The sequence below is a fragment of the Dromiciops gliroides genome, chromosome 1 (genome assembly GCF_019393635.1).
Source record: "Dromiciops gliroides isolate mDroGli1 chromosome 1, mDroGli1.pri, whole genome shotgun sequence".
Lineage (NCBI taxonomy): Eukaryota > Metazoa > Chordata > Mammalia > Microbiotheria > Microbiotheriidae > Dromiciops > Dromiciops gliroides.
Window position 1 is genome coordinate 935,115 of NC_057861.1, and position 14,444 is coordinate 949,558.

The 14,444-nt window shown below is 45.1% G+C and overlaps 1 protein-coding gene across 1 annotated transcript; it reads left to right on the forward strand.

Moving 5' to 3' along the window:
• Positions 1–284: 284 nt before the first annotated feature.
• On the forward strand, positions 285–11,412 carry LOC122735131 (immunoglobulin omega chain-like). Its single transcript, XM_043976459.1, has 4 exons — positions 285–330; positions 461–800; positions 10,830–10,927; positions 11,225–11,412. The coding sequence occupies exons 1-4, from the start codon at positions 285–287 to the stop codon at positions 11,410–11,412; spliced, it is 672 nt and encodes a 223-aa protein (XP_043832394.1).
• The last annotated feature ends 3,032 nt before the right edge of the window (positions 11,413–14,444 follow it).

Genomic DNA, 14,444 nt, shown 5'->3' on the forward strand with positions numbered 1-14,444 from the left:
TGATGCCTCATGTATGACATCTCAGCTGGGCGGGGCCAATGTTTACCAACGAACCACCCCCATCCCCAGCATGACAGGCCCTCCCCACAGCACCTGTGACCCCATGGTTAGGACCCAGCCTTTATGGAAGAAGAGGCTGGATCAGACCCAGATTTGCATCCAGGCCCCTCCCACCCTCCCCATGCCCATCCCAGGCTTACAGGGGCAGGATAAGAGGGACCTGGAGGAGCCCAGGCCCAGCTGGGAGCTCTTTGGGGAGCAGAGCACTTGGGGTCCCCTGCACCATGGCCTGGCCTCTTGTCTGCCTCTTCCTGCTCACTGTGTGCTCAGGTCAGGGCTGCTCTCAGACCACTCCTTGTTCTGCTCCCCCATTCTTACCCTTAGCTCTTTGGGGAGTATCTTAAAGCCCATTTTATCTTTCTTTTTATACAAAGCCACTAATGAGTTTTTATGTTTCCAGGTTCTCTCTCCCAGCTTGTGCTCACTCAGCCTTCCTCTGCCTCCTCCTCCCTGGGAGCCACAGCCAAACTCACCTGTACCCTGAGCAGTGGATTCAGTAATTATGGTGTTGGTTGGCACCAGCAGAGCCCAGGGAAGGCCCCTCGGTATATCATGTGGGTAAAAAGTGATGGAAGTGTAAGCAGGGCTGACGGGATCCCTGATCGCTTCTCTGGCTCCAGCTCTGGGGACAATCGATATTTATCCATCAGCAACATCCAGCCTGAGGATGAAGCCGATTACTACTGTGGGGCAGATTATACCATTGGTAGTAGTAAGGGTTATTCACAGTGGTACAGCCAGTGAGGAAGTCAGACAAAAACCTCCCCTGCCAGCCCAGTCTTAGCTTCACACCTGGCCCGAGGCTTCTCACACTCCCTGAAATACCAGGGGTCTATCCTGGTCTTTCTCTTTCTGTTTCTTTCTTTCTCTGTCTCTATCTCCCTGACTGTCTCTTTCTCTCATTCTGTGTGTTTGTGTTTGTCTGTCTTTCACTACAGAAATTATCTGATATACTTGAGATCATACTTAAGAGTGACAGAAATGGACCTTGAACCCAGATCTTCTGATCCCAGAACCAGTATTTTCCCCCATTCCCAATGCTACCTCTGAGGAGACTGATACCAGGCAAGGGCTTCAGGCTTTGGTTGGTGGAGATGGGATGAGAGGGGTGCTTCTACCATGATCTGCTTTCAACAGCTGGGCCTCTGCTTCTTGGAAAGAGAAATCATGTTTTCCAAAGATATACATTTGGACAATTGGCCCTGATGAAAAATAAGGGACATGGTATCTGGGTAATTTTATCATTTTATTCATATCTCTGGTTGGTTATTAATAGCATGATCTATCGCTTTCTCTCTCAGACTAAAGAGCCCTTATGGTTGGGGCCTCAGTTTATAGACCCTTCTAACTATAGGGAGTCTGTCCCATAGCAATCAAATCTAATTGGTTGACATGATTGGAGGTGGGTTATATTAAAATCAAGTCCAAGGATGACATCAAATAAAGAAATGCAAGAGCCCCATTCAAAGTGGTCAGGGCAAAATTTGTTCATCTAGGTGTGGCTTAATCTCATCAGTAAAGTGCTTCAGTTTATCCAGAGGAAGTCATCTGTCTTCATCCAAGGTTCCTTGGTTGAGCTTGGTGTTGGGTGGGGTTGGCCTAGATAAGATTTGATAGAATCTGTCAAGGAGAGCTCACTTTGAGTGGGGGGGGGGTAAAGGAGAATTAAGAAATCTCTAGGTCCTTCAAGGTATTTATCATTAATTATTATTTCTCACATAGTATGTGAGAATTGGAGCGCCACCACCCTGCTGTGAGAGACATTGCGAGAACCAGGGTGATGCCCCCCTGAAAAGAAAACATTTGACTAAGTGTCTGAAAGCTGTCTGAAGTCTGGAAGTTACCACCTGTAAGTCTTGTCTATCAATGTTATCAGCCATTTGGCTTGGAGCTGTATGTGTAGGGACCATGCCTGGGTGGGCCTGCAGAGGGCTTCCCTTTGAGAGAAGGTCCTTTCCATTGGAGGTGGCAGGAGGAGCAGCTACAGGTGCAGGGAGCTAGGGTTTTTCCTTTCTTTCTTTTTTGTTTTTGTTTCTGTTGTTTTTTTTTTTTTGTGGGTCAATGGTGGTTAAGTGACTTGCCCAGGGTCACACAGCTAGTAAGTGCCAAGTGTCTGAGGCCGGATTTGAACTCAGGTACTCCTGAATCCAGGGCCGGTGCTTTATCCCCTGCACCATCTAGCTGCCCCTTTTCCTTTCTTTCTACTCATGTTCCTTTTACTAACCCCTAATATACTTTAATAAATACTTAATGCCCAAAGATTGGTGCTATATGTTTCTAATTTAAGGTGACCACTGATTAGATTTTTTTTTTTTTAGTGAGGCAATTGGGGCTAAGTTGTGAGATTAAAATTGGATATTAGATCATAAATCTCCCCTACTTAACCTTTCCCTTAATTTATCTCCCAGACTAATAAATGGAAGAAGCTTCTGGTTTTCTAGATAGAGCTTTTATTGTATGGTAGTCACAAGGTGATGTTGATTAGAAGGATAGGAAAGTAGAAATACAATACAAATCGTCTTAAGTCTAGGCTTAGTCTATATTCCATATAAAACTCACCAAAACCCAAGGCCACCTTTGGGGAGAGAGACCGAGTCAAGTGCGTGCTGTTACCCGAGAGCCGGGCCGAGTCAAACTCCAGTCAGCGTCTGTCTGTGCAGTGCAGCCAGGAGACCAGCTGAGCAGGAAAAAGGCCCCACTTCCTTTCTCTCCTTGCCTTTTAAGCTCCCACCCCGGAAGTCTAGTGCTCAGCAGGCAATCTGGCGTGCATAGCAGGCAGACTGGTGTGCGTAGCTCATGCTGTTGGTCTCCTCCCCAAAAGGGTGGTCCTAAAAAAAAAACTGGCTTCTCTCCATTATCTAACCGACTGTTAAAACTTTCTACCACATTCCCCCCATTTGTTCCTCAAGAAACAAAATATTTCCTTGACGGAACAAAATGACTTGCCCAGGGTCACACAGCTAGTAAGTGTTAAGTGTCTGAGACTGGATTTGAACTCAGGTACTCCTGACTCCAGGGCTGGTGCTCTATCCATTGCACCACCTAGCTGCCTCAAAGAATTGAGTTTAAATCTGGTTTCAGATTTTTACTATCTGTGTTACCCTGGGCAATCACCTCACCCTATTTCCCACAGTTTCTTTGTTCATACAAACAGACTTGATGTAGGAAGCAAAAAGGGGTTAACAGAAAAACCTAAGGTCCAAGCTCTAATTCAGATATGAGCTCTAAAAGGGATTCAGATCCCAGTTAATGGATAACTTACAAGTCAAAATGCTGGGTTCTCTTACCCACAGAAATCAGTACCCATAACAGGAACAGAGGGAAAGAGGCCATGAAAACTTTAGACTATAACAATGAAAAAAATGACAGGCTATAGAAACTCAAACTAGGAATAAATGATAAATGAAGATGTTTTAAAACTAAGCATGGCAGGGGCAGCTAGGTGGTGCTGCAGTGGATAGAGCACCGGCCCTGGATTCAGGAGGACTTAAGTTCAAATCTGGCCTCAGACACTTGACACTTACTAGCTGAGTGACCTTGGGCAAGCCACTTAACCCCCCCATTGCCTCATAAAAAAAGAAAAAAGACAAAGAAATTAAGCATGGGAATCAGAAAGATACATGCACAGAAAAGGCCACATTTGTCCCTGATTCACCTTATGATGTTTTTGTTGTTGTTGTTACTGTTGTTTTTGGTGAGGCAGTTGGGGTTAAGTGACTTGCCCAGGGTCACACAGCTAGTAAGTGTCAAGTGTCTGAGGCTGGATTTGAACTCAGGTACTCCTGACTCCAGGGCTGGTGCTCTATCCACTGTGCCACCTAGCTGCCCCTCACCTTATGATGTGTAAACTCCCAAAACATACCTCCACAGAAAAAGGTACCTGCCTTGTGGGTTGGCTTAGGATCCCAGGAACTCCAAATTAGTTTAAACCCTCCCCTGTACCTCCCTAAAGCAGAGATTATAATAATGAGACTGATATTCAATTTATCCATACTATAAATATAACTATCTTTTCATTCCCTATTCGAGAGATACCATTCTATATTTCTTTTGGTTCTCTCCCTGTGGTCAAAAGTCTTGCAATAAAACTTGAGAAACTGAGTCGCTAAGTCTTGTAATTCTTTTGGGACGACTCACTATTGATTTGACCCTAAATTCAGCCTACATCAGGCTGAAGAAGGAAATGGCAAACCACCACAATATCTCTGACAGGAAATCCCCAACTGGGGTCACAAAGTGTTAGGCATGACTGAAAAGCAACTGAACACATCCTCGTAGCCTGAAGAGTGTGGCCTCAGATTGAAAACCATTGAGACATAATATTCAGGGCACAAAGGCCATTTCTCACCATGGTGTGGCCACTGCAGAAATACTTTTCCCAAACAGTCTTTGCTTCCTTGGGGCAGGGAATGGGTCCTCTGATGGTGTTCAAGCACCTGAAGTCTATTTGTTCTGGTGAGCCAGGTAGGCACTGAAAACAGATACAGCTCTAGAAAATGGTGGGAGCCACAGCTTTCCACAGAGATCTGTCCCCCAGTCATATACTCCTCTCCCTTTTCTCTTTTCAAGATCATATTAGTGAATTTTTATCTATTTCATTTATTTTTTCATAAAACCAACTCAGTTTTATTTATGAATTCACTTGTGGTTTTAGTCTCAACTTAATTAATCTAATCTAATTTTTAGGCCTTCCAATTTAGCACTTAATTGCAAATTTTTAATTTTTTCTTTTTCTAGTTTTTTTTTCCTTTTAATTGCATACCCTGTATTCCACATTTTATGTCCACCTGATTCACGCGACTCTTATGTCTGGTTCTAAGAAGTTGTAGCATACTCAGTGGGCACCTCCCAGTAAACCATTGGACAGACAGGATAAATCAGGGTATTGGTAATTGAGGACTCTGTGATGAGTAAAACTAAATGTGGTCACCTATTCCTGTCCTAAGTGTAGGGAAAATTAGCTGGGGTTTCTAATATATTTGTGTGAGGGAAAACAATGCTCTTCTCAATAATTCTCAGGAACTCAGCAGAGGTGTGACAAAGGCTCTTTTATTTCCTTCTTGTGAGAAGGAGGCACCCTAGTATGCAGCTAGTGAGTGCAAAGAAAGGAGGCTCACAAGCTCTGTTTTAAACCCTTGTCCCTAAAGCAAATGGACCCTCCCCTTTTTCATCATTGGTCCAATTACTCAAGGGCTACAATCTATGCGCAAAAACTAGCTAATCAGAATGCAGTATTCCCATCCCTAAGCAGTTCTTCCTTATATGGGCACAAATCAGGAACAGACCTTATTGAGACCAGGGCTCCTTGAACCATGTGATTTTGTTAGCCAGAGGGGAAGGAGGGGATCTGAGACCTTTGTCCTAAAAAACAGGTCAGGAGGAGTATGATTGACTGTTATGTGTTGTTTAAAAATCTAAATGTGGGTTGTAATCTGTTCCCCCAGTTTTGGGGGAAACTGGCTAAAATCATTGATAAATTCACCAAGAGTTTAGGCTTTTAAGGATTTATTAAAGCTTGGATCTATTAGGTATAGCCAGAGAGACAGAAATCTTTCCTAACAGCCCATGTGAAATCCTGCCACAAAGCCAATGTCTCAAACCAAAAAAGGAAGATCCCCTCTGCCAGCATCCACTTCCTACTTCCTGTCCTCCTCCCAGAAATGGGAGGTTCTTCAAGTTGATTGACTCATGAAAAAGGGGAGGGTCCATTTGCCATTCTTTTGATTCTGCTTGACTGATTCCTGGTGTCTCATGGATTCCTTATCTTCCAACTGTCCAATTTTAATTTTAAGGCATTGTTTTCTTCAATGAGATTATGCACCTTTTTTTTCCATTTGGCCAAATGAATTTTTTAAGGCATTGTTTTCTTCAGCGAAATTATGTACCTTTTTTTCCATTTGGCCAGATGAATTTTTTAAGGAATTGTTTTCTGCAGTCAATCTTTGTGCTTCATTTTCCAAGCTGCTGATTCTTTTTTCATAGTTTTCTTGTTTTGCTTTCATTTCTCTCCCCATTTTTTCTTCTACCTCTCTCAATTGATTTTTAAAATCCTTTTTGAGCTCTTCTAAGAAGGCTTTTTGTTCTTAAGACCAATTCACCTTCCCTCGTGAGGCTTCACATGTAGACCATTTGAGGGTATTATCCTCATCTGAGTTTGTGTTGGCTTCTTCCCTATTGATACAGAAGCTCTCAATGGAGAGGGCTCTTTTTTGCTTCTTATTCATTATTGCAGCTTATTTATTTATTTTTTAAGTTGAGGTCTGCTCTAGGAGCACCAGGGTCCCTGTTTTAGGCTTCTTGTGCAGGGGTATAGGTGCTGTGTGACCGACTTTTTACTCTGAGGCCATTATAGTGTGTGCATTTCGTCCCCCTGCACTTCCTGACTGATCATGCTAGATCAGTGGGCCTAGTCGTACCTGTCCCGTTCGTGGCCCTACAGCTGGCAACTTGCCCTCTCGGCTAGTGCAGGTAGGTTTTTCCACTGTCCTACTGGGCTACCAGATTTTTGAGCCAGGTTCCAGGGGCCTCAGTTGTTTGGCTGTGGCCCGCAGCTCCTGCTGACTTGCCCTGACCCCCTCAGCACTGGGCTGCTGCCCTGCGCTGTGCCTCCCTTTTGTCTGAGTCAGACCAACCTTTTTCTGAAGTCTAAATTATCTCTGGTTGGAAGACTGTGTCTCTCTGTCTCTTTGCAGGTTCTGTAGTTTCAGAATCTGTCCAGAGGCTTGATTTAATGTTCTTTTTGAGGGAACAGAAGGAGATCTCAGGCAGCTTATTGCTTCCTCTCCGCCATCTTGGCTCCACCTCCAATAAATCCAGCCTATTTCTTTTTTGTTGTTGTTGTTTCGTGAGGCAATTGGGGTTAGGTGACTTACCCAAGGTCACACAGCTAGTAAGTGTTAAGTGTCTGAGGCCGGATTTGACCTCAGGTTTCCTGAATCCAGTGCCAGGGCTCTATCCACTGTGCCACCTAGCTGCCCACCCCACCAGCCTATTTCTTGACTTTTAACTCCTTGTTAAGGTGGCACACTGGTTCCAGGGTGGAGAGCCCACTGTCTCAAGCTTCAGGGATTTTGAGCAGCTGTTCTTCAAGGTATTTCTAGGAGTTTGTAAGTTTTTAGTTCTTCCAAGGTGGTAAAATTTAAGAAGAGGTATGTTTACTACTCTCCTGGCCCTTGCTCTGGTCTGCAAGCAACCACAGACATGCTTTCCTGCCCTGGAACTATGAACAGAAAATTGTTCCCCTGTGGCTTCAAGCTCTTATGTGCTTGTTGACTCAGTAACTGAGTACCAAGGGCCTAATCTCCACAGACTATGGTCAATGGGAAAGGGCCAAGTCTACTCAAACCATAAGGCTCCTAAGACAGGGCAACTATTGACACACCTCTCCAATCTAAGTAGGTACATGTTAGCATATACACACATCATGGAAGTGGCCAGAGAATCCTTCTTCCTCCATTGGCTCCTCCAGGGCCAATGCTCTACCTACTGTGCCCCCTAGCAGCACCAACTCAATTGCCTCTTAATTCCACTGTGTCTCAGGGCTGTGTTTACAAATCTCCCTGTTAGTCCTAGCTAAAGGCTTCGTTCTACTATTGTTTTAGGCTGTACCCTTCCTCCAGGCCTTAAGGACAGCAGTCAAAGCCTCTGTAACTCATTGGCTTGATTCTGCCTGGTTCAGGACTAGGTCATTCATTCCTGCTGGTTTTTATAATATGCAGGCTGACTTGTTGATTGATAAGTATGTCACAACATTGCATGCACCAAGTTGGCGTGTTATTGGTGCTTTAGTAAAGCTTAGTTACCATTGATTGAGGCAGAGCATTTACTAGGCCATTGTTATATGTCTATCTAGGATATATTACAAGAAGCATATTCAAGAATTAAATATCTCCCAAATTGAAATAACATTGATGTTGCCTTCTTTTCATTTTCATGTAGCATCAGGCCTTTTAAAGGCAGCTGTAGAGCTCTCTCCAAGGAGAGAAGCTAGATAACTGTTCCCATCTGTCTCAGCTAGATAACAGCAGGGAAGAGATGAAAGATGGGAGACCGACTCTGGAAGCTACTGAAATAGAACAGGTACAAAAGTAAGTTTTGAACTGTGCAAGATGTCAAAGTAAAAGGGTGAATCCCAGAGACCTGGTAGGACTTGGATATGGGGATAAAAAGAAATGAGTCTTAGAGGTTTTACAGTATCTACTGTCAGTGCAAGAGAGATTAGCTCTTTGTAAGCACAGCAAATTCAACAGTTCCACTGCTCACAGTATTCTGTGGATGTTGAAGGCATTTCTTCAATGCTGTAAGATCTATAAAATCCATCCTCAGTTAGTCTTTCTGAGACCCTCACTTGGCTACCTGGTTCACATTTATTTCATTCTGCTTGAATTTCTCATCTCTCTCTCTCTCTCCCTCTGTGTATGAGTGTGTGTATATATATATATATATATATATATATATATATATGTAATCCCTCCCTATGCACAGCTTGGCTTTGGCAACCTCCTGAATCCAGGGCCAGTGCTCAGTGCTTTATCCACTGTGCCACCTAGCTGCCCCATAATATTTCTTATAGCATAGTAGTATGCCATCACAATCATATATTATAACTTATTCCCACGTTTACATTATCCCTGAAATTTCCAGTTCTTTTCTAGAGATAAAGGGTCTCTTTTCTAGCACACAGAGTGCTGTTATACACATTTTAGACCATATAAGTTCCTTTCCTTTTTCTCAAATCATGTTTGGAAATATATCTATTACTGGTATTCCTTGGTCAAAGAATATACCCCATTTAATAATTCTTTGGGGATAATTGCTCTCCAGTGTGCATTGTCTGCTCTAGAGTAAGAGTGGCTCTCCTTGTAACAACCTTTTCACACTGATTGCATTCATATAGTTTCTCTCCAATATGGATTCTCTGATGGGCAGCAAGATTGCTGCTGGATCTGAAAACCTTTCCACACTGGTTACATTGATAAGGTTTCTCTCCAGTAGGGATCTTTCAATGAACATCAACACTTCCTAGATTTGATATCCTTTTCACACTGATTACACCCATAATATTTCTCTCCAGTGTGGATTCTTTGATGTTTGGGAAGTGTCTCTCTGTGTAAAAACCTTCCACATTGATGTCATTCATTAGGTTTCTCTCTAGTGTAGATTCTCTGATATAGTGCAAACATAGAGTTCCATGTGAAAGCCTTTCCACACTGATTACATTCATAAGGTTTCTGCCCAATATGAACTGCCTGATGTTGGTTAAGACCAGACCTCCCTGTAAAGGCCTCTCTACACTGATTGCATTCATATGCCTTCTCTCCAGTGTGGATTCTCTGATGTTCAGCTAGACTGTAGCTGGATCTTAAAGCCTTTCCACACTGATTACATTCATATGGTTTCTCTCCAGTGTGGACTACCTGATGTCTCTTAAGATAATGCCTCAGTGGGAGCAGCTAGGTGGAATAGCACCAGTCCTGGATTCAGGAGGACCTGAGTTCAAATCTGACCTCAGACACTTGACACTTACTAGCTCTGTGACCCTGGATAAGTCTCTTAACCCTCATTGCCCTGCCCGCCCTGCAAAAACAAACAAACAAACAAAAAGCCTCTGTATAAAGGTTAACAGTCCATGGTTTCTGCATTGATTGGTTTTGGTCTGTTGAGAACACTTATGGAAGTGTTCAGCCCATCTCTCCAGAATCATGTCCTTATCACTAATCAATGTAGCTCTATCAGAACTGAGTAGTTGAGATGCATCATGGGTTTGTGGCCCATAAAAAGCTTTCAGGGCATCAGAAAAGTGCTTTGGGTTGTTCCTATATGTATACAACTGAATATCATCTGCCATCTTACTGATCCAAGAATCCTGCATCTCTCTAAGTTTCACTTGTATTTTAATTTTTGATTGAATTAAATTCTGCCTTCTCAGGGATAGACAAACTATCCTGCTTTTAAAACTTAAGGAGTGGGGGCAGCTAGGTGGCTCAGTGGATAAAGCATTGACCTTGGATTAAGGAGGACCTGAGTTCAAATCCAGACTCAGGTACTTGACACTAGCTGTGTGACCCTGGGCAAGTCACTTAACCCTCATTGCCCTGCAAAAAAAAAAAAAAAAGAAAAGAAAAGAAGTTTTTCCCTATGGCCATGAAGGCAGCTTAAGTAAGGGCTGGGCAGAGCTTGGGGAGACATCACAGACACTCGGGTCATCCACGACGGCTCAAGTCATTGCCAGTTGTCTTGGCTGTGTCCGGCCACTGGACTGTGATGACTCTGGAAGAGATGGTGAGGCCGATGACTTTGTGAAACACAGCCTCACTTTCATCCACTTCAGGCACCCTCACCATTTGACCATTCTGACCAGTCTCAGCATCCTGTGCAGCACTCAGGCAGCCTAGGTCATAGGGTCTTCTTCACACTGGAAGTCGCAGGAGGATTCAGGTGCCAAAGGAGCAGGGTGGATGAACTCAGGTCCTTCTGAATCCAGGGCTGGTGCTTTATCTACCACGCCACCTAGCTTGCCCCATGTCTTAGCCTCTTCTAACATGGTCCCAGAATTAAAAACTGATCCTCTTGTGGCACATTGATGAGAAGGTTCTCCAGGTCTCCATAGTTGTTTGTCATGGTGGGAGCAGAGGCACTGATGTTGGCATGGCATTTTCCTGCAAGTGGCAATCCCATTGTCATGAAGCTGTCATTCGCTCCTTTTGATAGGCATACGACCTTGCTGACTAGACAAGTTTTGATGGCTCCCTCTCATTGTGGCTGCTCAGCTCCAACTTCAGTGAGCTGGCCTTCACTCGCCAGCCTTGTTTCACTCAGGGCTGCTATTTGGATGGATTACTTCCTGAGTTCTCTTGCAACAAGAAAGGTTTGTCTTTCAGGTCTTCTGGATTTGGGGCTGTCTAGAAATGTAGGCTCGTTCTCCATAGTGATGGAGAGTGGAATCACCTTTGCAGAAGTTTCTCTTTTGTGTTTTGACCCCATGGAGGGGTCCCTGCATAGTGTGGTAACCCTGCCAGAGTCAGCTAATTTTTAGGGCACATTTTCTAGCTTCTTCCTCATACAAGCAGATGAGTTGACCCAGTCCTTAAAAGGCTGCACACACACCCAGGGGGCTCCTGAATCCTCCTGCGACTTCCAGTGTGAAGAAGAGCCTATGACCTAGGCTGCCAGAGTGCTGCACAGGATGCTGAGACTGGTCAGAATGGTCAAATGGTGAGAGTGCCTGAAGTGGATGAAAGTGAGGCTGTGTTTCACAAAGTCATCGGCCTCACCATCTCTTCCAGAGTCATCACAGTCCAGTGGCCGGACACAGCCAAGACAACTGGCGATGGCTTGAGCCGTCGTGGATGACCCGAGTGTTTGTGATGTCTCCCCAAGCTCTGCCCAGCCCTTACTTAAGCTGCCTTCATGGCCATAGGGACAAATTGTCTCATCTTCTCATTCCACCAGGGGATGCCATCACATGCTTGGGGTGGATGCCACCCTAATTCACCATCAGGTTTGAGACCCCTTGATTCCCCTCAGCCTGGTGTAGCCCGTGTGCCGAAATGGTTTACCAGGGTGTGTCTGCTGGATAGACTGCAGCTTCGTGGAAACAAGCTGAGAATGGGTGAAAGCAGCCCTCACACCAGAGGTACCAGTCTGCCCTGAATACACTCTATACCCCATTCCTGCTATAAATCCCACTTGGTCACGATATATAATCTTTTTTTTTTTTTTTGGTCAGGCAATGACAGTTAAGTGACTTGCCCAGGGTCACACAGCTAGTAAGTAAGTGTCAGGTGTCTGGGGTCAGATTTGAACTCAGGTTCTCCTGAATCCAGGGCCACTGTCCACTGTGCCACCCAGCTGACCTAATCTTTTTGATATCATGTAGTCTCCTACTATCTTCTTTAGGATTTTTACATTCATATTCATTGTTTTTGCTCTTCCTCATTTAGATATCCAGACCATGTCTGGCCCTATTCAGTTTCCTGCTTCCCTGCTACTGTCTTCCTTGGGCAGCCCAGCTGCCTCTCCTCACCAGCCCAGCCCAGCCTGGGCCCAGGCTGACCTGAGAGAATCCTTCAAACTCATTTTTGGGATTTGAATGAATCTGAATTCCAAGCACCACCTTTCTGGCTCGCTCCAGCTTCCCCAGGCTAAGTAGATTCCTAGTGTCTTTGGTCTCCACTGCTCTGCCCTTCTCTCAGGGACTTTCTCTGGCCTCCTGGTCATTGTCTCTTCCCATCTTTAAGTGAAGAAACATGAAACCCGCTTGCCCCCTCACCCCAGTACTGGCCCATTTTCAAACATTGATCAAAGAAGCCCTGTTGGTCTTAGCACAGTGCCTGGCACAGGGAAAATCCTGTTTTCTTGTCCTTTTAGAGGTCTTTAGTGGGGCAGCTAAGTGGCCCAGTGGTTAGAGCGCTTGCCCTGGAGTCAGGAGGACTCAGACTCTTGACACTAACTGTGTCACCCTGGACAAGTCACTTATCCCCAATTGACTCAAACATGCAGGGGTATCTCCAGTTGTCCTTATGTATTGTGTGAGGGAAAAATCCATCCTCTTCTCAATAATTCTCAGGAACTCAGCAGCAAAGTGACAAAGGCTCTTTATTTCATTCTCATGAGAAGGAGGCACCCTAGTGTGCAGCTAGTGGGTGCCCAGAAAGGGGGCTTGAAGGCCCTGTTTTATACCCTAGTCCCTAATGCAAAATGGACCCTCCCCTTTTTCATCACTGGTGGGGTTACAATCTACACACCAAAACTATCTAATGGGAACACAGTATTCCCATCCCTCTTCCTTGTATGGGAATAACTCAGGAGTGGACATTATACTTCCTTATATGGACACAACTCTGGAGCGGACCTTATTGAGACCAGGGCTCTTTGAACCATGTGACCTTGCTAACCTGAGGGGGAGGAGGGGATCTGAGACCTTTGTCCTACAAACAGGTCAGGGGGAGTATGACTGACTGTTCTATCCACATTGAGAGGAGACAACTACCCATTTCTCACATATTGTTAATATACAAACCACCTGGATTTCATGGAGCTTCACTATTATCCAAAAGAATGTTGTAAAATCTTGGATTAATGAGATCCAAATGCCATCCAAGGGAACTCCAAGGTGAACCCAGACAATGTGCCGGTTAGTGGATATCAGGAACACCCCAGGAGGCAGCTAGGCGGAGACAGGGTGGAGGGAGCACCAGGCCTCTACAGTGTGTAAGACTCACCTTCCTGAGTTCAAATGTGGCCTCAGACACTTTGTAGCTGTGTGATCCTAAGCCAGTCACAGAACCCTGTTTGCCTCAGTTTCCTCCTCTGTAAAACAACCTGGAGAAGGAAATGGCAAACCGCCCTGGTACCTGTACCAAGAAGCCCCCAAAGGAGGTCAGGAAGAGGTGTTCCTGCCTGAAAATGACTGAACAACAGCTTCCTTTCAGCACTCAATCCACTCCAAAAAAGGTGCCAGGCCCAGAGTTTCCTCATTAAAAAAAAGAAAACAAAACAAAGCCACACCTACCTGAAAGCCTTGCCCTCAGAGGGTATGATCTTTGAACTCTGACCTCAGCAAGGTCTGCTCATGGAGCACCCTCAAGTCCAGTAAACCTTTAGATTGGAAGGATGCTAGCCCATTAGCTTGGAGTTGTCTGGAAGGACCATCTCTCCTTCAGAGTGGGAGGGAGGTAGTGAGGCTCTCAGATGGGCTCATGGTGGAGGAAGAAGGAGGCCGGGCTGAGCTCAGTCTCTCCTCTAGGCTAGATAGGCCTTCTTAACATTCTCAGCCAACTGTGCTCTCGAGTAATATTTGGCATGCTTTCATAAATGCCTAATGACCCAAACTGGTGCTAAAGCTTCTAATTTTTAAGTAGCAATATATTAGAAACCCAACCTAATTTTCCCCAAACTTGGGACAAAAATAAGGTGACCACACAGGTCACTGTTGCCTGACCTACATATCTCACCCCTAGTATCAGATGGAGGTAGAGTTTCTAGGTCTGGGGTCAATGAGGCACTGCCAGGTCTTTTCCATCAGGGATCCCAAGCCCCTTCTGCCTCCTGGGTCTCTGCAGGAGGATGGGGGAGGGGCATGAGGGCAACAGGAAGGAATTAGAGGGGGCAAGTCCCCTTCCTGTTCAGACCAAGTTCACTTCCAAGCCTGACCCTTTCTGCTGCCCTCCCATTCTGGTTAGAGTCTCTCCCCAGAGGGCAGGGCCTTTGTAAGTGCTCAGAGAATTCAAGCTCTGTAATTCCAGTTTGGCCAGTGTCCATCCTAGGACAAAAAGGCAAAGACAATGTCTCCCTCACCCTGAGATCCTTCTCCCTCCCCAGGTCAGCTTGCAGACAACCAAAGGCTATTCCAAGGAGAGAGCCTGGAGCCAGAGAAAATGGCC